The 22,335-nt window shown below is 44.0% G+C and overlaps 2 protein-coding genes across 2 annotated transcripts in view; both read left to right on the top strand.

The window, feature by feature from the left end:
• ATP6V0A2 (ATPase H+ transporting V0 subunit a2) overlaps nt 1-21,346 on the top strand; it is a 41,053-nt gene extending 19,707 nt beyond the window's left edge. The window contains exons 7-20 of the mRNA XM_086347311.1: nt 326-408; nt 2,680-2,773; nt 3,460-3,672; nt 6,315-6,465; nt 6,862-6,998; nt 7,394-7,581; nt 7,684-7,774; nt 9,308-9,426; nt 10,092-10,302; nt 11,011-11,130; nt 12,857-12,976; nt 15,401-15,518; nt 17,542-17,713; nt 18,329-21,346. Of these exons, the coding sequence (XP_086203437.1) occupies nt 326-408; nt 2,680-2,773; nt 3,460-3,672; nt 6,315-6,465; nt 6,862-6,998; nt 7,394-7,581; nt 7,684-7,774; nt 9,308-9,426; nt 10,092-10,302; nt 11,011-11,130; nt 12,857-12,976; nt 15,401-15,518; nt 17,542-17,713; nt 18,329-18,428 (1,917 nt within the window). The 3' untranslated portion in view covers nt 18,429-21,346. The remainder of the gene's footprint in view (nt 1-325; nt 409-2,679; nt 2,774-3,459; nt 3,673-6,314; nt 6,466-6,861; nt 6,999-7,393; nt 7,582-7,683; nt 7,775-9,307; nt 9,427-10,091; nt 10,303-11,010; nt 11,131-12,856; nt 12,977-15,400; nt 15,519-17,541; nt 17,714-18,328) is intronic.
• Nucleotides 21,347-21,864: 518 nt separating this feature from the next.
• The window catches only part of DNAH10 (dynein axonemal heavy chain 10), a 157,001-nt gene continuing 156,530 nt past the window's right edge, over nt 21,865-22,335 (top strand). Inside the window, exon 1 of the mRNA XM_086347331.1 lies at nt 21,865-22,315. Within this exon, the coding sequence (XP_086203457.1) occupies nt 22,102-22,315 (214 nt within the window). The 5' untranslated portion in view covers nt 21,865-22,101. The remainder of the gene's footprint in view (nt 22,316-22,335) is intronic.

Here is a 22,335-nt window from a genome sequence, read left to right as displayed (position 1 = left end):
GAGCTAGACAGACCACGAAAAGGACACGCGTTTACAGTATGAACTAATGGTCACCTTGTTTGACCTCAACTGGAATATGCACGTTGAGGAACTCAAAATTTTTGTCACTCTGCATGTCTGCAAATGATTTAAAAACTGCTGCAAGTTTTGGTTTTGGGGGTTATATCTGGAGTGAATTTGCAGTTGTGGAATCTGCAGATGATGAGGCTGGACAGTGTTTGTTGAATGAATGAACACATTAACGAACTAACTCTGACAGAGTACGAGCTGCCAGGGTTTTCAGAGTTCTACCTGCAGAAGTAACAGTCATCTTTATCCTTTGTAGGGAGAAGTCATAAAATGGTATGTCTTTTTGATATCCTTTTGGGGAGAGCAGATTGGCCACAAGGTTAAGAAGATATGTGATTGGTAAGAAAAAGAAATATTTTATTTCCTTTATTTCTTCATTCTCAGTAACCTCTAGTTTTCCTTAGATAGGTCTCTGAAGAGTAACATAGTGGTTGCAGAGGCTGCTGGGCTTTGTTACGTGATTTCTTTGCTGTAATGCAATGTTTTCAGACATTTAATTTGTCATCTGCCTTGCCAGTGTAATACTTAAGATAATTCGAAAGTAAACACCGTGTTTTTAACATTCCCAGATTTGATTTCTTTCTTGGGAATTAAGGCTCAAGATCAATTGGGGAAGGAATCCCGGTTTACTATTTGCTGCCTTTCTGTTGCTTTGAGCCACGCATCAGCATATCTGTCCTCCTGGAGCAGATGGCTCATCCTTTGTCCAGCCCTCCACAGTTAGCTTCTTTGCCCTGGGGAAGGGGGCCTGGCAAGTGGTGGAGAGGGTGGGCTCAGAGCGGCCCGCCTGCCCAATGAGGTGGTACAAGTAAAAGACTGTCAGACCACATGAACCTTCAAGAAACGCAGAGCAGTGTCCCAGCAGGAATCAGTCTGGGGCTTAGTTTTGTCACTAGTGGGGAAATAAACAAGGCCACGCCAAAACTCAGAAGAATGGCCTTTTGTTTTCTTATACTCTGGGAAATTTTAGCTGGCCTTGCTTCTTGCTGGGGTAAGGGTGGGACTTGGTTATTTCCTTTGGATCAGTGTTCACCAGAGTTTGATACACAGTCACTGGTGTTATGAAAAGTAATTTTAGATGTTACATGGGCAATGTAACTTGTTCTTACTTTAATAGATGTATATTTATTTTTATGTAGATGACAAAAACTATAGCCAACACATAAACCCCTGACTTCACAAATATCATTGCTTAAGATAAAGCTAGAGTAAGAATTTCATTTTGATGGTCAGAGTGTAGAGAGAAATAGAAAGCATGGCATTCAAATACTGAAGCAGCATGAGAGATCTTGCAGCTTGGGAGGTGCGGCCCTGCCTCCTCTCTGACCTGGTGTCACATGGCCCCAGGGGATGTTTACTGTGAAAGTGAAAGAAAGTGAAAATGAAGTCGCTCAGTCATGTCAGACTCTTTGCAACCCCATGGACTGTAGTCTCCTCCATCCAGGCAAGAGTATTAGAGTGGGTTGCCATTTCCTTCTCCAAGGAATCTTCCCGACCCAGGGATTGAACCCAGGCCTCCTGCTTTGCAAGCAGACACTTTTACCGTCTGAGCCACCTCAGCACGTGTCAAGGGCAAGTGCCAGGAATCCAGAACTTCTTTCTCCCTTGATTTTCTTTTTTTATTTCAAGTTTTTTGTTAAAAAAAAAAGGATTATAATTAGTTGCTTTACAATATTGTATTAATTTCAGCTATAAACCCTGCAAATCAGTCATATGTATGCATATATCTCCTCCCTCTGGAACCTTCCTCCCACTGCCTCATCCTGCCCCTCTCAGTCATCGCAGAGCCCCGAGCTGAGCTCCCTGTGCTGTACGGCAGCTTCTCACTAGCTGGCTATTTCACACATGGTAGTGTGTATATCGGAGAAGGCAATGGCACCCCACTCCAGTACTCTTGCCTGGAAAATCCCATGGACGGAAGAGCCTGGTAGGCTGCAGTCTATGGGGTCACTCAGAGTCAGACACGACTGAGCGACTTCACTTTCACTTTTCACTTTCATGCATTGGAGAAGGAAATGGCAACCCACTCCAGTATTCTTGCCTGGAGAATTCCAGGGACAGGGGAGCCTGGTAGGCTGCCATCTCAGGGGTTGCACAGAGTCGGACACGACTGAAGCGACTTAGCAGCAGCAGCAGCAGTGTGTATATGTCAACACTACTCTCTCAATTTGTCCCATCCTCTCCTTCCCTGTTGTGTCCACAAGCCGTCTCTACATCTGTGTCTCTTATTTCTCTCTCCTTTTTTTTTTTAAGGTAATTATTGTATGTTCTTTGATTTATGTTATACACTCCCAGCTTAAGGGTCATGGTGAATTTAGAACATTGAAATTGGGAATGAGCTTTTAGGAATCATTGAGAGCAAAAATGGAATTTGGAGCCAAGAGAGAGTTGGCTAAATCTGTGGAATTCAGTGGACATTTGTCCAGTGTCCATCTGTAAGGCCTTAGCATGGCCAGGTGCCTATGTCTGCACCTTTTTCTCCCAGAGGGCTGCTTTTATTCTGGTTTGGAGGAAATATGCCCGGACGGTGTATTAAATTTAGCCCTAGTTTTCTACATAGCTTCTTGTAGTTCTGACGGCTGCGGCACTGTCTCGAATCCTGTCTTCTAGTTACCACTGCCACGTTTACCCCTACCCCAACACAGCCGAGGAGCGCAGAGAGATCCAGGAGGGACTGAATACCCGGATTCAAGATCTTTACACTGTGAGTGAACCAGAAACTTACCTCCTTATCTGAGGGCTTGTGAAACATTTACAAATCCATTTAGTTTCTTTTTTAATATGGAAAATTTTGGTTGTGGACAAATTAAGACGTTTTAGGGAGACTGGAATGTCACCTCCTTCCTCTTCGTGGGCGTTTCATTTTAGCAGCCTATTAGAATGATGGGGCTTTAAAAAAAAAAAAAAGAGTCTGATTATCTTTGATCTGCTGAAGTGTAATTCTTCATCAGATAGGATGAGTGAGCCCCATGTAAAGTGCTGGCTGTAATTTTACCAGCACTGTTTTAAGTCATCTTTCTGCTTAGGAGTTCACTCTGACCTACTTGAGTGAAAGAGGGTTTCTTGGCAGAATGGGATGGGAATTGGTGGCTCCTGGGGTTGACAGGAAGTGGGGTGAGGCTGGAGTGGGTAAGAACTAGGGACCTAGGTCTCTGGGCCCATCCAGGCCATCATGCTGCCCTGGGGACCACAACACCTCACTGTTCTGTGCCCTGGGCTCCTGTTCGGGAGAGGCACCTCCAGGCCTGGAGGAGAAGGACTGAACTTCCTTAACTGTCCCCAGAGAGGCTGGTGCCTGGAATCCCCCCATCATCGAGGAGAGAGTACCCCTGGAGGAGGTCAGGTGCCCGGCAGATGCTCCGCTGAGATCCCGTGTTTGTCTTCACGCAGGTGCTTCACAAGACCGAGGACTATTTAAGGCAAGTGCTGTGTAAAGCCGCCGAGTCGGTCTACAGCCGCGTGATCCAGGTGAAGAAGATGAAAGCCATTTACCACATGCTGAACATGTGCAGCTTCGACGTGACCAACAAGTGCCTCATTGCCGAGGTCTGGTGTCCTGAGGCTGATTTGCACGAGCTGCGAAGGGCGCTGGAGGAGGGCTCGGTGAGGCGGCCCTCCCCTCCCCTCTCTCCCCTCCCCTCCCCTCTCTCCCCTCCCCTCCCCTCTCTCCCCTACCTTCCCTTCCCCTTTCTCCCCTCCTCTCCCCTCCTCTCCTCTCCCTGCTGGCCCTTTTCTGCCCAAGGTTGGAGTGTATCTCATCAAGCTCAGGGCGATGAGATAGATAGGAGAGGACACCATGTTGATGCTTTTGAACCAAAATTGCAGAGTCAATCACTGGAAGCTGTGTGCACATGCATTCTTTTCTCCTTAATTGAAGTTTAGTTGCTTTACAGTGTTTTCCTGTATACGGCAGAGTGATTTGCACAGGCTTTTTAAAACCAACCTTTCATTTTATATTGGCATATAACCGATTAACAATGTTGTGATAGTTTCAGGTGGACAGCAAAAGGACTCAGCCATACCTGTACAGGTATCCACTCTCCCCCAGAGCCCCCTCCCGTCCAGGCTGCCACATAACATTGAGCAGAGTACCCTGTGCTGTACAGTAGGTCCTTGTTGGTTATCTATCTTCTAAATACAGCAGTTGCGGTGGCATTTTTAATTTGCTTGTTTGAGTAAGTAGTTCAGTGACATGTTTTATAAGTCAAAAAACTATTATTAAAGAACCAGTGAAGGGACTTCCTCTTACCCAAAGCCTCAGTTTTGTTCAGTTCCCCTGCTCAAAGACAACCCTTGTTTTAGTTTAATTATGTCTTTGGGTTTCTTAATCATAGATAAACAAACAGGAATATATAAAAGGGGAGAATTCCCTTCCTTCACAATAGATTATGTGCTATTTATACTTTCTTTTCTTTTAAGGAAACTTCCCTGTTTTTATAGCTATTTAATATCCTGCTGGAATGGATGTTACATGGTTTATGGATGCGAATACCACCAGCGCAGAGACTAACACTTGACCTTTGACAATTCAAACACGCACAGATTTGCCAGATACTGGGTAGATTCCCAGGATGGAATTGCTGGATCAGTTTTGCCAGATACTTGCCAGATGAATGCAACCAATTGTTGCATTTCCCCTATTTTGAGTGAGGGTGAATATCTTTCTTTCATTAAAAAAAAAGAAAAATGTATTTATTTTATTTTTGGCTGTGCTGGATCTTTGTTGCTGCTCTCGGCCTCTCCCTAGCTGTGGCGAGTGGGGGCTACTCTCTAATTGTGGTGTGCTTCTCTAGTTGCAGAGCATGGGCTTAATTGCCCCGAGGCATGTGGTATCTTCCCAGACCAGGGGTCAAACCCAGGTCCCCTACATTGGCAGGTAGATTCTTAACCACTGGACCACCAGGGAAGTCCTGAATATCTTTTTGTATGTTTAAGAGCCTTTGAATTTTCACTTTCTGGTGAGCTCTCTGTTCACATGCTTGCCCATTTCCCACTTGGGGGTTGGTCCTTTTCTTACTAATTTCCTTAGCTCGTTGTCTGTGATACGAGAACACAGTTCTGTCCCCCGTTCTGTCACTTGTCTTACGGTGTCTCTTTCTGTTTGTTTGCTTTGGTCCTGCGGAAGTTTTTGGTTAAATATACTTCCATGTATTCAGCTTGGTTGAACCTATTAATCTCAGTTCCTGTGGTCTCTGAACTTTGCTGCTGCTGCTAAGTCTCTTCAATCGTGTCCGACTCATTTCCTTCTCCATTAAACCACGTGCCGCCGCCGCTGCTGCTGTTAAGTCGCTTCAGTCGTGTCCGACTCTGTGTGACCCCATACTCGGCAGCCCACCAGGCTCCCCCGTCCCTGGGATTCTCCAGGCAAGAGTACTGGAGTGGGGTGCTGTTGCCTTCTTCCCTGAACTTTGAATCATAGGTTATTCTCACTTTAGGACTATGGGCTCAGTCTCCCGTGTTCCTGTGTGAGTTTTTTTTAACTGGGGTATAGGTGTTTTACAATGTTGTGTTAGTTTCTGCTATACAAGAGTTTTTCTGTATCAAAACTTAGTTCTTTACTGAAAATAATAGGTTTACGTACTTCAATAGACAAAGAAACGTGTTTTTTTATGAGCTTTTGGTTAATCACCTTGTTTCTTCACATAATTCTGTGATGGTACAAAAACATCAAAATAATGATGGCATAAAAATAGTTATTTTGGAGTATGGGGCATCTGTTGTATTTATTTAAAGATCTAGATGATTCTTATTTATTGAGGTAGCATCAGTTTTGAGAGACATGACTGGTACTCTAGTGCATATGTGTGTATATAAGTAGCCCCAGGGTCGCCAATATAAAACTGGAATTTAGTGGTTTATCTCCTAAAAATGTTCAAGAGAAATTTAGAGACAGCTGCAATATTACCTAATAAAAATGAAATATAGGGAAGAATAAATCAGAATGTCAATATGGCAACATTTTGTTTTATTTCTGTTACACTCATCACTGCCCACTTCCACCACTCAGGCTTGCTAGATTCTTCCTTCTGTAAGACCGCAGCCCCCAGGCGCACCCTCCCTGCCCATCCCGGGAGGCTCCCCCAGTTCCTCCTGTCACTCCTGGCGTACTTGGACCTCCTGGCGGGTGGTGATCAGTACTTCCCCACGTGGCCCTGCACAGGGCCTCGTCATAGCAGGCCACCAAGATTTGTTGAAAGAGCTCTTGGGTGGTAACTTTTTCTTTTTTTCTTTTTTTCATGTGAAAGAGAGAGAGCGGTGGTACAATCCCCTCATTCATGAACACAATCCCAACAAAAGAAACTCCCCCAACCCTGATCCGCACCAACAAATTCACCGAGGGCTTTCAGAACATTGTGGATGCCTACGGGGTCGGGAGCTACCAAGAGGTGAACCCAGGTCGGAAGCCTGCATTTACTAGTCTTTATATTTTATACATTCTGTGCATCACTGCTGCTTTTTTCCCCCTATGAGAATGTAACAGACATTTGGAAAAATAGGCTCACTAGTAGCTGTTTTGTTATTTAGTATAAGCTGTTTATTTTATTTTGAACATGCCTGGTGGCATGTGGAATCATACTTCCCCAGCCCGGGATTAAACCCGTGCCCCTGCATTGGAAGCATGCAGTCTTAATCACCGGACCACCAGGGAAGTCCCTGAAGTGTTCTTTTTAACCTGTCAATTCTCTCTTGAGAATTTGGGAGAAAGTCAAGATCATTATATTCGGTCGTGTTTGCATTAACTAGAAATTTCTGCCTCTGCTGCCAATCAGAAATCTCTTGCTTTTCCTGCAGCTCTCTTCACCATCATCACTTTCCCCTTTTTATTTGCCGTGATGTTTGGAGACTTTGGACATGGTTTTGTGATGTTCTTATTTGCCCTCCTGTTGGTGTTAAACGAAAATCATCCCAGACTAAATCAGTCACAAGAGGTAAAAATTTAAAAATGTTTCATTTTTGGCAATAACCGTAACCCACCTGACTGAGACCTAGGTGGGGTGGGTCTTCATTCTTGTGTGATGGGAAGTTCTGTGCCATGAACTTGATTTTTATTTATACATATATATTTTTAAAGTGTTTATTTATTTGGCTGTGTTGGATCTTAGTTGCAGCATGTGGGATCGAGTTCCCTGACCAGGGATCAAACTCGGGTCCCCTGCACTAGGAGTGCAAAGTCTTAGCCACTGGACTGCCAGGGAAGTCCCCATGAGCTTGACTGTGAGCAGTCTGGAGAGGAGCGGTTAAGAATGTGCCCCAGACTAACTCGATCACTTCAGCTCCTGTTCCCCGTGGTCCTGTCTCACTCACCGCACTTCGCTCCCCACAGATCATGCGGATGTTCTTCAATGGTCGCTATATCCTCCTGCTGATGGGGCTGTTCTCAGTGTACACGGGCCTCATCTACAACGACTGCTTTTCCAAGTCAGTCAACCTCTTCGGCTCCAGGTGGAACGTGTCTGCCATGTACAGCTCCAGTCACAGCCCAGAGGAGCAGAGGAAGATGGTGCTTTGGAAGTGAGTGTCTGCCCAGCTGCCAGATGGTGTCTAAGGTGGAGGGCGTCACTCTGAGGCTCCCTCGCCATCACAGGAGGCCCTCACCCCTCTTTCGTGTTACAGTGACAGCATCGTCAGGCACCACAGCGTGTTGCAGTTGGATCCCAGTGTTCCCGGAGTGTTCCGCGGCCCTTACCCTTTCGGCATTGATCCCGTGAGTATACTCCTCCCCTTAATATCTCAAGTTTCTTGCTGCTGCTGCTGCTGCTAAGTCTCTTCAGTCGTGTCTGACTCTGTGCGACCCCATAGACGGCAGCCCACCAGGCTCTGCCATCCCTGGGATTCTCCAGGCAGGAACACTGGAGTGGGTTGCCATTTCCTTCTCCAATGCATGAAAGTGAAAAGTGAAAGTGAAGTCGCTCAGTCGTGTCCAACTCCTAGCAACCCCGTGGACTATAGCCTACCAGGCTTATCCGTCTATGGGATTTTCCAGGCAAGAGTACTGGAGTGGGGTGCCATTGCCTTCTCCACAAGTTTCTCGCTAGTACCACCTAATTTTTCAATGAAAAATGTCTTTAGTTTTGACCACTCTGTGTGGCTTATTCCCTTAGGAACTAAGGTCAGGCCTTAGTTCCCTGACCAGGGATGCAGCACTTGCCCTTAGCAGTAGGACCTCAGAGCCCTGATCACTGGACCACCAGGAATTCCCAGGATCACCTCGTTTGAACTGTCACAGAGGTTTCACAGACGGTTGAGCACGGTTCAGGTGGTTTTACCTGAGGGGCTGGTTCTCGGGGGTTTCTGTCTGGATGACAGAGGCTCACCGGGTATTCCGAGTCAGGCTGGTGTGCAGATGAAGCTGACAGTCCATTTGAGAAGCAGGATCAGTGCCTGAGTACAAGTCCACGGAGAGCTGGGTTACAGTCTGTCCTACTCCCTGACCCCCTTGATTCTAGTGAAAAGTGCCACGAAACGTGCTGCTCCTTCCATTTCTTCTTTGTGCACGTTAATTATTTTTTTATCTTTTGTTTTAGAAAGAAATAGTGTGGAATTCTAGAATGGGAAAGGGAGCTTAAGCTTATCATGGTGCTTATTGAGGTGGTTGTTTGAAAGGGGAAAAGTGTGGGGAGAAGGAAAGAGAGGCACTGGCTCTGGGGCTGGGTCTGTCCCACCTGCCCGCCCCGCCATGGGGCTCGGCAGGCGGCTGCTTCTGAGGCCCAGGCAGCGTCTCTCTAGACTCAGGGTTCTTCTCGAGGAATCTCAGCCTTAAGAGAAGAGCTTAGAAACCACCTCAAGGGACTTCCTTGGTGGTCCAGTGTCTCAGACTCTGCCATCCTGATGCAGGGGACCTGGGTTCAATCCCTGACCCAGGAACTAGATCTCGCCTGCCACAGCTGAGTTCATAGGTCGCGAGTACAGAGCCTGCATGCTGTAGCTAGAACTGGGCGCAGCCAAGTGAATAAAGCCGAGTCAGAATCGGTTTGGAGGGAGGTGATACAGTAATGAAAAAACCCACTGACAGGAGTCTATCATCCCCTTATCTGAGCTCTCCAAGGGACGCTCTCTCCTAATTGTTTATTCTTGTCTCTAAACATAATGTACATAATTGAATATTGTTGCCTCAAGTCTTAATATGATAGGAAACTTGAAAAAGCTTGACCACGGTTGCCTTAGGGAATAGCACTTGCATCCTAAGGCAGTTGAAGGAAGTTAAGTTTTCTTTTTTGCTGTTTCGTTTTGTCTTTAGATTTGGAACTTAGCCACCAATCGTCTCACTTTTCTAAACTCTTTCAAAATGAAGATGTCTGTGATTTTAGGGATTACTCACATGACTTTTGGAGTCATTCTGGGAATATTTAACCACTTGTAAGTACAGATTTTTTTTTAAACCAATATTTATAAGCCACGTTTTTGGTACTAATATTTCTTAAACTTTGCTTGTTGATAGATTGCCTAGATCTTAAAGGCAGCCAGTATGGGGGTATGTTGTATTCATATGATCCTGTTTTGATGATCAGTTTTTTGGCAGCTTCTTTGATTCAGCAAATATTTGTTGAGCATATAGACTGTGCCTGGCACTGTTAGGGGTTGAACAGTGAGATCAGAAAAAAGTTTTCACCCTCATGAAGTTTATGTTCAAGTGAGGGAGACATGCAGCATGTTCATTCACATTTATTTCCAGAGGTGATTTTTGTCATATTCTTTTTGGTTTTATAAATCAAAAACTTTTGGTTTGTTTCTTACAGCTGGTATATTAGAAGTAAGAGATGATGTCTTTTTTCTTCTAATTGAATCTGAAAGGGAAAGACTAGTCTTCTCTCCTGTCCTCACATCTTTTTGTGATTATATCTGGGTCATAACACAGATGATGTGATTCTGAGATGGGCTTTGTCATGGAGAATTTAAGATTAATTTACTCTTTACTTTTTATCTTAGTACAGCTGCCTGCTGCCGCTAAGACCTGGCGCAACCAAATAAATAAATGTTAAAACATTTGTTCATGGGTTAATCAATTCTGTTTTTTGCCCTAGGCATTTCAGGAAGAAGTTCAATATTTGTCTGGTTTCCATACCAGAACTGCTCTTCATGCTCTGCATCTTTGGATACCTTATATTTATGATCATCTATAAGTGGCTGGTTTATTCAGCTGAAACCTCCAGAACTGCTCCTAGCATTCTGATTGAATTTATTAGCATGTTTTTGTTCCTGGCTAGTGACACAGGTGGTCTTTACCCAGGGCAGGTAAACAGTATTTTTTTTTTCTTCCCCCATTCTTAGGAACTCAAGGGAAGTCCTCATGAGAACCTTTTTGTTTCGATCAGTAGAATGATTAAAGGTGATTCCCATGGCCTCCCAGGCACTGAGCGGCTTTCTGTTTCTCTCTGTTATCACAGGGGCGTGTCATTCTGCGATGAGTGCTGTCTCCAGGGCTCTGGTCAGACTGTAATCCAAACTTGCTGCCACTCCTTAGCTGTCAAAAGTGGTGGGGAAAGAATGTGTTAGGGAGGGTTCCCGAGTACTGCTCATCCATCTGTCTTTCCAGTTTTTTCTTTTCTTTTCTTTTTCCAGTTTTTTTCTTTTTGAATACTTTGATTGATTTATTTATATTTAAATAATACCACTGAGCCACCAGGGGAAGCCCCTCCAGTTTCTTTAAAATCAGTTTCTGATTCAGCCAGGCTTTCAGAGAACTGGCAGTTGGACTATGGCACATGGTTCTCTCCAGAAATGACTTTTCTATATAGATGCACATTTGTGTGATGCCACCCATATCAGCTATGAGTTTAAGAAACAAAAGGTAGAGACCCTCTGACAAATATAATGTAGCTTGCATTTACTTTACGTTCTTGCTGATAGACATTCTACTTGGTTGTCACTGGTTTCAGCGTCCCAGTGACACTTGGTAGGTCTTTGCGTGTTAACCGGCTTCCTCCCCGTCTGCACCAACAGGAGCATGTCCAGAGGCTGCTGCTGCTCATCACCGTGTTGTCAGTCCCCGTGCTTTTCTTGGGAAAACCACTCTTTCTGCTGTGGCTGCACAGGGGGCGCAGTTGTTTTGGGGTTGGCAGGGTAAGTGTGAGCTCGGATGCACGTTCGTCGATGGTGAGCAAAGTCTGTTTTTAGCTGTGAAAAGTTTTGTAAGGAAAACACCTTCTGGGAATTCCAGTGGCTAAGACTCCACGCTTCCTCTGCGGCGGGCATTGGTTCAATCCCGTCAGGGAACTAAGGTCCTGCTTGCTGTGCAGTGCAGCCAAAGAAATAAATAGATTTGGAAAAAAACAAAACACCTTCCATGGGATCCAGGCTTTGATTTAAAAGCTAAAGCTTCCCTCACTGAGCACTCTGGTGTTGGCTGTTCTGCAAACGTGTGGTGCCAGGAACCTGCACATCTGGGCGTGGGAGACTGGTCCCCCTTTAATGAACCCCAAACATAGCAGGAGCTTGCACTGAAATCTTTCAGTGATGCTGGTCATAACTAAAGTGTTTTTCTTCCTTATTCTTGCCTCTTCATTTTTTAAGGTGCTTTTTTAAGTACCATAATTAAAGGAAATTTGGAAAATACAGAAAATAGTGCCTTGAAGTTTTCCTATACAGTTATAAACAGTGTTAACCATTTGTTGAGTTTCTTTTCAGACTGTTTTCTTGTCTGTCTATATTTCTTTTTTTTAAAAATTCTGGGGCTGGGGTGGGGGAAATATTGTGGTAAAATATAGGTGGTGTAAATTTTCCATCGTAACCGTTTCAGGCGCACAGTTGAGTGTGCACCCCAAGTACACACTGGCATTAAGTATCTCACACTGCGCCTCCGCCCCCCACCCATCTCCAGAACTCTTCCATCTTCCTAAACTGAGACTTCGTATCCATGAACACTAATTTCCCATTTCCTCTCCCCAGCCCTTGGCAACTGCCCTTCTACTTTATGTGTGTGTGAATTTGACTGCTTTAGGTATCTCATACAAGTGGATTCAGGTAATATTCTCCTTTTATTTTAGCATAATGTCCTCAAGATTGATCCATGTTGTAACCTGTGTCTGAATTTCCTTCCTGGGAATTCCCTGGCGGTCCAGTAGTTGGGACTCTGTGCTCACTGCTGAGACTTGCCTGGGTACAATTCCTGGATGAGGAACTAAGATCCCACAAGCTATGTGGTGCCAAAAAATAAAAAAGGAAGAGAAAGAATTTCCTTCCTTTTTTCCCCCCACTTTTTGACTCCATAGTATGTGGGATCTTTGTTCCCTGACCAGGGATTGAACCTGTACCCCTTGCATTGGAAGATGGAGTCTTAACCACCAGACCACCACGGAGGACCCTTCCTTTTTAAGGCTGAATAATATTCCATCATGTGACTACATTTTGCTTCTCGGTTCATCCATGAATGGGCACTTGAGTTGCTTTCACCTTTTAGCTGTTGTGAACAGTGCTGCTCTGAATGTGGGCATATAAATATCTATTGGAGTCTTTAGCTTTTGGTTCTTTTGGGTATATGCTAGAAATGATCGTTCTTTATTTAATGCTTTGGGGAGCCACTGAACTGTTCCACAGTGGCTACACCATTTTATGTTCCCGTCAGCAATGCACAGGAGTTCCTCCACACCATAATCAATGCTTACTTATGCTCTTGTTTTTTTTTTACAACAGCCATCCTAGTGGGTATAATATGCTCATTTTCTTTTAAAGGGCTTTTTATTCCTGAAGAGCTGAATCTTTAACAGAGTCGAAGGGGTTCTAACTTTGATTTTGTCACAACCTTGCAATTTTAAAGGCACTGACTCTGTTTTCTTTGGGTTGTTTTTAGAGTGGCTACACACTTGTAAGGAAAGATAGCGAGGAAGAAGTTTCTTTGCTGGGAGGCCAAGACATAGAAGAGGGGAACAACCAAATGGAAGATGGATGTAGAGAAGTGACGTGTGAAGAGGTAACCTTTTCAGTTACTGTTGTTGATGTGAGGAGCCAGGCTTGCACAGAGATGATCATCACAACGAGAGTGATAACAATCACTTTTTTTTTTTTTAATTTTTACTAGTCTAATTGACTTACCATCGTTAATTTCAGGTGTATGGCAAAGTGAATCAGTTATACATACACATACCAGTTCGGTTCAGTCGCTCAGTTTTGTCTGACTCTTTGCGACCACATGGACTGCAAGACGCCAGGCTTCCCTGTCCATCACCAACTCCCAGAGTTGCTCAAACTCGTGTCCATCGAGTCAGTGATGCCATCCAACCTCTTGTCCTCTGCTGTCCCCTTCTCCTCCTGCCTTCAAGCTTTCTTAGCATCAGGGTCTTTTCCATTGAGTCAGCTCTTTGCATCAGGTGGCCAAAATATTGGAGCTTCAGCTTCAGCATCAGTCTTTCCAATGAATATTCAGGACTGATTTCCTTTAGGATTGACTGGTTTGATCTCCTTGCAGTCCAAGGACTCTCAAGAGTCTTCTCAAATACCACAGTTCAAAAGCATTAATTCTTTGGTGCTCAGCTTCCTTTATATGTATCCATTTAGATTCTTTTCCCGTATAGGTCATCACAGAGTACTGAGTAGAGTTCCCTGTGGTATACAGGAGGTCCTTATTAGTTGTCTGTTTTGTATATAGTAGTGTGTATATGTCAATCCCAATATCCCAGTTTATCCCTTCCCTCACTGTCCCTTGGTAACCATACATTTATTTCCTCTATCTGTGACTCTGTTTCTATTCATTGATAGTAATCATCTTAAACATCAAAACTCAAAGCAAAACAACCGTTCCTCAAAGCTTTCCAAATACTATTCTCTTCATAGAATTGTCATCATAAGGATTTGGGGTTAACATTTTGTGGTTCTCAGTCTTACAATGGGATTTATAGTGTTAACATCACAAGTTGTGATATTAAATGACTTAAGGTGCTGTGAACATTACTTTCAGAAGATTCTCATCTCCATGAGAACTTCTCCATAGTTGTAAGAAAGAGACCCTGTTCACACTGGCTTCAGGGGGATTCTGCTGGCGCAGATCAGGATGTGGGGAGAGTGGGCCTCAGGCTGGTGAGGCTCTGGATTCCAATCCCAGCAAGTCTGGCTTGGGTTTTCTTCTTAAGTTTGCTTCACATTCTGAAGCCAGTTGGCCCCACGATGTGGGAACTGTAGCCACAACGTGCACTGGGCTCATTTTCTTCAGTCTTTGAATCAGAGAAAACCACTCTTAGCATGAGGAAGAATCCTAAGGAAGTGCTGTGATCGGCCTGGCTGGCGTCACTCGCCATCCCCAAACCAGTGACTGCTGTAGTTGTCTGCATGGGCTGCCACAACCACACTCGGGGGCTTGAACTGAAGAAATTTCTTTCTCACGGTTTTGGAGGCCAGATGTCCAAGGTCAAGGTGTTGGCAGGGTCAGTTTCTCCTGGGGCTTCTCTCTGTGGCTGTGTCCCCACATGGCCTTACTGCTGTGCATGCATCTCCTGTTGTCTCTTCTTATAAAGACATCAGTCCTACTGGATCAGGCCCCAACCTTATGACCTCATTTAACCCTAATTACCTCCTTAAAGGCCCCATCTCCAAACATACTCATACTGGGGATTAGGGCTTCAACATACGACTTTAGGAGGGGGCACATTTTAGCTAATAACGACTGGCTATGGATCCAGGGTGAGATGGGAGAAGAAGCGTTTCCTCCCAAGGAAGGGAAGCCCAGTCCTGGCGGACAGAACCAGCATGTCTGCTGCTCTCATCTACTTTATTTTCTTGGAAACTTTTTTGGTTGTTCAATGAGGACTAAACAAGATTTCTTACAGTCAGCCTTTTGTAATTATTAAGTAATTTAGTGCTTTAATTTGAGACAGTTAATAATTAACTTTCTAAGGTCATAAAAAAACAAAAAGCAGACCTGGAAGAATGTGAGAGGCGTCTTGCCCAGTGTTCTACAGTCTTTTCACTGTTAGGGACTCTTTTTATAGTTTCTCGTTCTCAGACTCGTATTAAGATGCTCTTATCCATTAAACACACGTACATTCACAGTGTTCTACTCTTGTAGTTGGTGGATGTCTGGTTTTTCATGATACGTTTTATAATTACTAAGAGTAGCTCAAGAACCTCATTGGGCTGTCTGAGGGCCATGGTGGTTGTGGCCTCAGAGTCCAGAGTTCTGGTCCAGTGCCTCCAGCTCACCTGTGGGGTCAATCCTGGGGACGGGAGTGGGAGCTCCGTAGATCGAAAGCTGGGTAGCGGCAGAGCTGTAAGCAGAACTGGGATCTCGTGGCTCCGTACCCCTCACGCTCCAGCACGTCCTCAGCAGCGTTCCAGAAGCCAGGCCTGTCACCGTTGTGCATGTCGTGTACAGAATCTAACCAGGTTGTGTCATCTCTCGTAGTTTGATTTTGGAGAAATATTAATGACCCAAATAATTCATTCCATCGAGTACTGTCTGGGATGCATCTCTAACACTGCTTCGTACCTGAGGCTCTGGGCACTCAGTTTGGCTCACGCACGTAAGTTTCTGGTTTGACCTGCAGTTCCCAAACTCTGGGCCAAGACACCCTTCAGCACCTCAGTTAACTCATGCGGGCGCTGTGGGACACTAAAAATTTTGATGGAAAGGGCACTGTCTATGATAGAATGGGGACTGTTAGGTTGTTTGGACTTGACTACTTACTGCCCTGGTCTCCTGGGTATTTCTTTTGACATCAGGGTGCTGTGAAAAAAATCACTGGGACACAAGTTGTTTTCAGGACCGAGAAGGCTTAGGAACCTCTGGCATAAGCATTTTACTCCCTCTGTTCTGACCATTATTATTTTTGTTTTTACTGTTATTTTAATTCAGCCCTGCCTCACCAAGTGTGATGGTCTAGTTATGTCAAGCAAGTCCTGAAACAATGCTGATGAATAGTTTTGATTACAGATAGTCCTCCTTTTGCATGCTCTGGTGATGCATGGATTTCAGTTACCTCCATTTACTTAAATCTCTCCAGCTGCCCCAAAACACGGTTGAAATTTCAGTTTCTACAATAAAATCTGAGTATATGGGTACAAAGCGCAGGCTTCACTGCTGGCCTTTTAGCCTACAAGTCACTATGTAAATAATACACAGCACATCATGACCAGAGACCAGCGACATCACTTCTTCAGAGCCTGTTGTGGTTGGTCCCTGTGCTTTTTCATTTCCTCATGCATTTATAAACAAGAATAAGAGAGTGTTTTCATGTTCTGATAATTTGGAAAGGTCCCAGAGCAACTGTCATTTTCCCCGTTGGTCCCTGAACCTGCTTCTCAGTTCGTGCCCAGACAGCAAAGTGCGTGGTGGGCTTGCCTCCTTGTAGGCCAGTGGTAAACTTACCTGGCATTTAAAAGTGGATCCGTGAACTGAGGGAATTGGCCAACAAAGATGAAAAAATGCACCAAAGAAACAAACGGTGATATGTTGGACGTGAAACGCAAACGGAATGTAACAGGAGTTTAGGAGAAAGAACTGACGTGGGGGTGTGACACTGCTGCTGTTCGAGAGGTGAAATTTGCAGCCAGAGGAACTTAGTAATGTACGGAAGATGCTGGTGTCCCAGAAGTGATGCTGCCGAAGCTCCAGGAGGTAGTTCAGGACTTGGAAGGCGCAAAGGACACTGTAGAAGCTGATTCCAACTTGGAAAAGAGTAGGACAGCTTGCTAGGTATTAGGGAGAAGGCTTGCTCTGTGTCCAGGTGCCTGGCTCTCCCAGGTCACATGAGAAGAAGGCTGTTCAAATCACCCCTGATAAGTTCTTACCAAACCCACCAAACAATTTAATACTCAGTATTTCTAATGTTTAAAAGATAGATTCGCTCTTTTTTTCATTTCCTTGTGCATTTATAACCAAGAATAAGAGAGTGTTTTAATGTTTTGACAGTCATTTTGAAAGGTCCTGGAACAACTGTCATTTTCTCCATTGACCATTAAGGATGCTTTCGCTGGTCACTGTTCTGCCCCTGCTCTGTTGTGCAAAGACTATCTGTACTTTTGAAAATCACCAGGTGATAGAGGTGTTCTTTTGCTGGTTGGCACACTGATATTTTTATAAGCATAGCCGCAAGTTGAGACTTTTCTGGTTGGAGGGGGCGCTGTGGTCCACCATCTTCTATTGCAGAGGAGGAGACTAAGGCCCAGTGAGGTTCGGTGCTGGCGCTGGATCACCTGCCTGACCAGTTAGTGGCCGAGTCAGGACTGATGCCCAGCTTCCCACTGCCTGATCCAGGGCTGCACTGGGACCGAGCCAACCAGACCCCCATCTGGATCAAGATCTCTCCTTGGCAGGCAGGCAGACCTCTGATTTCTCTGGAATGTCAAGTCATCCTCCACATTTGAGATGATCAGGTTGCTCACGTAACTTTTATGTGAAGAGCAGATTATATCTTTTACGGGTGTATATTTATTTTAGAGATAACAATTCAAAATTTCTCAGAAGGAAACTCAGTCTAGCTGGCTAATGGAAGTGACTCACTGAAGGTCAACAGAGGTTAACTCTGCAAAATGCTTCCCACGCAGAGTTGTCTGAGGTCCTGTGGGCCATGCTGATGCACGTCGGCCTCCGGGTAGACACAGCCTACGGGGTCTTGGTGCTGCTCCCAGTGATCGCTTTCTTTGCAGTATTGACGATTTTCATCCTTTTGATCATGGAAGGGCTTTCTGCATTTCTTCACGCCATCCGCCTCCACTGGTGAGCTTGGAATTGAGCTTCAGAACTGATATTTAAGACAGTAACCGCCCCCCCCCCAATATATATACACGTAGAACATTTCCAGTAATATGTATGTGTACCTACATTATTTAGGCTAGTTCTTTCCTTGCCAGTATTGAGATCTGTATTCTGATCCCCTGAGTTAAAATTCTATTTTGTTTCTGAGGTATTGTCCCTGACATGTAAAAAGCAAGTTTATATTTGGTGAATAATTATGTGTATTTAATATTTTCAACTCCCTTTGGGTCTGACAGGTTACTTTATCTCATTGTAAGCCATATTTCTTAATGTTTTACAATATATATCAGATTGTGTGTCCAGTTACGAGGAGAGAGAGGTTCCTAATTCTCGTGTGAATGTCCATAGAGTGGCAAGTAACATGAGGTGTCAGCATTTCCTTCATGGGAGAGCCAACAAAGGGTCAGTGTGTGTGTGTGTTTTATCTCAGTGAAAGTATTTGTGCCAAGAGCATGTATGGAATGAAGCACGTTTGGAAGTACAGGAACTTTTTTTTTAACTTAGTAAATGTTGTTTTAAGAAATGTAGGAAATGTTATTCAGAATCTTTCGTTAATACTTTTTTTTTTTTTTTTAGGGTAGAATTTCAGAACAAATTCTACGTTGGTGCAGGCACCAAATTTGTTCCTTTTTCATTCAGATTACTTTCTTCGAAGTTCAGTGATGACCTGGCGTGATCATATTGAAGTATCCAACAAGCTTTCAGATTTATGGAGAATTATCATGTTGTAGAATTCCTTATGTTAAATTGATGATAGGAAAAATTCCAACTTCATTAATTGCCTTATGAGACAGCCAAATCTGTAAGATATACCTCTTCCTCATATGTTAAGTATTTTGTAAACTTTCTCAATTTCAGATATATAAATTTCTTTCCATTTTTATGATGAGCAAATGTAAGTTCATGCAAAAGTTATGGTTGTTTTTAAAAATACAGGCGTGGGAGAGAGAAGCCAATTTTGAATGGTGAATTGAACATAGTCTTAGATATTTGATTCCTTTTCATTTTATTAAAAAAAAAAAAAATCCAGAGTTATTCTGTCACCTGAAGTTGTCATAATATTTTCCAACAGCTGAAGCTAAGTAGTTTTAAAAAATTTAATGATGGATAATCAGAAGATTCACATTTATTATATTTTGCTTAATTAAAAGTATGCAAACTTTTTCATTGTATGCGATCTAGAATTAGAAGTAGAATTATTTGTACAGTTTTGTCTTGTTTTAATAATTGGAGAAAATGGGATAAAATAACATGCAACACAATGGTTATCCCACTTGTATATTTTTTTAAAGACTTTTATCCTGTTATCCTTACATAAAACCAATTATGATAATTGTATATTTGAGAAGATAAACTGTGTACTGAGCCTTAAAATCCAGTGTGACTTTAGAAGACATAATATGGATATGATTTGAATTTAGTTGGCTGATGTTCCTGAACCAAAAAGGGTTTATACTGAGTGAAGAAGGAAAGGTAAAAAGTAGTATTTTGTATATTTTTATAATAAAATATAAATTAAGATATTTTACCATGAAGAGGTTGCACCTGTCCTTAAGAACAGTATAATTATAATGTTCCACTTTCAGACTAATTCTAAATAAATGTCTGATAAAGGCACTTAGAGTTAAACTTTTTAAAACTACTAAGATCAGTTGAAAACCAATTCTTACTAAGCCATTGTGTATAATCTTCAGTTTAAATTCATCTTTTCACTTGACATTTGAGTCAGTCCAGTTGAACATTTTGATCTGTGTTTTTATGTTATGTTCATTTTTCATATTTTACTGTAACGGGTTTTAGATATTTATTTTCAAAAAGAAACCTGCAGTGTTTTCCCTTTCTTAACATTTTGAATAATTCACATGAAGAGACCTGCTTATCTCCTTCACCCTCACTGCTAGGAGAGAGTTTGGGACTTTCATTACAAGCTAAGATCATGGTGGCCCTGAATTTAAGTGTATCTCTTCAGGTGATTTCAAGGCCTGTTTGCTGAGGGGCATGAACCGAACATCATGACGTAACTGTGACTCTAACATTAAACCTTTTTAATTGTAGTCAAGATGCCATGCTACTCCTCCATGAGATGCTGTCCCTTATCTTAAAATATCAAACAAAGTGATGCTGATAAAACTTACAAATGATTCTTCTCTCAATGTTAAGTTTCCCCAGAAAGATATAAGGTTGGACACTTCTGGTGGGTGAATACAAAATGTGGTTAATGCCTTGCAGGCTCAGACTTGTCCCTCACAGGTTCTTATTTTTATTATTTTACTCCAGGGGTTTATTGTAATAAGATAACTAATTCATTTTTAGGAAACCAACAATTTCAGGGCACTGTTAACTGACTAGTAAACAGGAAACCTACAGGATCTGCCAGAATTCTTTTCCACCCCCCACTGGCAGTTGTCAGGGGGACCCCTTTACCTTTATCAGGGCATAGAACAGAGTGAAGAGTCACTTTTCAGTTGAAACCTATGTAGTAGTTCTGTAGAATGTAATGGTATTATTAAACACAAATTGTTAGTTCTAATTTTTGTGAAAGAACTCTCAAGAATTAAGAGTTTGATGACATCTTGTAGGCTTCAGGGTAAATTTTCTTTCTTTATATAGTTACTGGTTCTATCATGTTACTAGAGCTGTTGCTCTGTTTTGTTTGCAAGTGATTTGGTAGAAGTATTATGTATACGGTTGTTAAGATGTAACTTCGTTCCTGTGATAGCAAACTTCCAGAGGAAAAACAGTCAATTGTCTGGATGATGCCAAGTATCTGTTTATTTCGCTAACTCGAAATGTCACTACTGCCACATTCTCCACTTTCCATTCAGCTGTTCATTGTGAAATAAAAATCCAAGGGATTTCTTCAGTAAAATAGAGGTTGATTTTGCCCTGCAAGGATGAAGAGGGTCCTTGCAGTGGTGTGATTGTGCTGAATCAAGAAGTGCAAAGAGGGTTTGTTGGAGGTCATGCTGAGCCTTGGACTGGCCATTCATCATGAGTAGGACTTTGAGGGGACTCACCTTTCACTGAAAACTCCTCAGTCCTCATTTATGGAATGAGTATTTTATAACAACACTCTGATCTCAGTTTTCATTCTGCAGTAGTTTAATAAGGCATAGATTGTGTATAGCATTAAGTAACTTTTATGTCTACGAATTAAAAATTCAGACACTTTAGGGCCTGATTCATTTTGGACAAGAAATAACAACATCAGCTGTTCCTCAGCCTGCATTTACAAACAACCTTATTAAATTTAAAGCCAGGTTTGCTTGCATGCCATCTGGTGTATCTTCAGCAGGAAATCTTAGTTCAAGATGATGAAAATAAGACAGTTTGGAGTGAAAATTTTTCAACACCCAGGCTGAACTTTGGTTTAGAATTTTAATACTTAGAACATTCCACTTGTTCCTTGATGGGAAAATCCAGTAAGAAGGCTGGATTCAGCCCGATTCTGAATCTAGGGGCTCAATTCTGTGAGGGGAAAGGACTGAACAAGTTAAAAGATCCACAAATGCATGTAAGGACACATTTGCATCTTCCTGTCAGTATTCAGCTTCCCTTTACTAATGAGAAATAAATATATCTATTTTTGAGACAGCGGGTGTTTTGTTTTATTATGCTTCGGCTTGGCTACAAAGCCTTTGATCCTGTAGCCAGTTTCCCTTCTTGGGGCTCCCGGCTCCCTGACCCTGGTACACCAGAAGGAACTTGCCCCTTCTTGGAAATCTTCGCTATATATTTGCTCTTCTGACGCCCTTTGATCCAGAGCGACCGAGGGCTCAGACTGAAGTCCTTTTGCCTTGCGTCCAATTTTGCCTCTACCACCTCCGAGATGCCTAGGCCATCTCTGTCACCTGTTTTGCCCGTTTTCTTGGCAGTGCGGGCGGGATGTTCCAGGACAGGCTGGCGGTGGAAAAGCAGGAGGCCTTGCACATCCAGCACCTACAAGGCTCCTGGCTCACTTCCAGGCCTGCAGACCCTCCGCGGCTGAGACTGGCCCTCGCCGAAGTCTTTCAATCTCCTTGCATGCCGCCGCCCTGCTCACCTCGGTCCTCCCAGAAGGAAGGGGGCGCCCATCTGGGAGAAGAGCCCCGACCACCCTCCGCGCGCAGGCTGGGGCGCCCCGGCCCTCCCCCAGGGGCTCAGCGCCACCCTCCCGAGTCTCGGTTCGCGCCTCTGTGAGCTCTGGGCTCCGGTACTGGCCGCGCGTAGGGACTGGGGCCCGGGGCTGTGTTCCCCCGCGCCAGCGGCGGCCGTTGCCGGGGCGCCCGTTGCTAGGGGCGCCGTTGCCACGGACGCCCGCCCGGCACTCAGCCCACTGAGCGCTGAGCTGTGGTCAGTCCTGCCGCGCCATGGACGACCTGCGAGTGCTGTGGATGCGCGACCGTGTGTACAACGCCTTCGGCCTCACAGACCCTCAGCTCTTCGAGGAGCTGCTAAACCGCAACGACGGCAAGGCCGAGGAACTCATCCTACACTTCCTGAACCAGACCAGCGACGAGGAGGGCGCCTCGACTCTCTTCTTCTACCGCAAGGTGGTGCCCGAGGAGGTGGAGGTGGAGATCGGTGAGCCCCTCGGCCGCCTT

This window comes from Bos grunniens, chromosome 17 (genome assembly GCF_055505025.1).
Source record: "Bos grunniens cultivar Pamir isolate PY7600 chromosome 17, Bosgru_T2T1.0, whole genome shotgun sequence".
Classification (NCBI taxonomy): domain Eukaryota; kingdom Metazoa; phylum Chordata; class Mammalia; order Artiodactyla; family Bovidae; genus Bos; species Bos grunniens.
The sequence above is the reverse complement of the archived record's forward strand: the minus strand, read 5'-3'. Positions and strand labels throughout refer to the sequence as shown.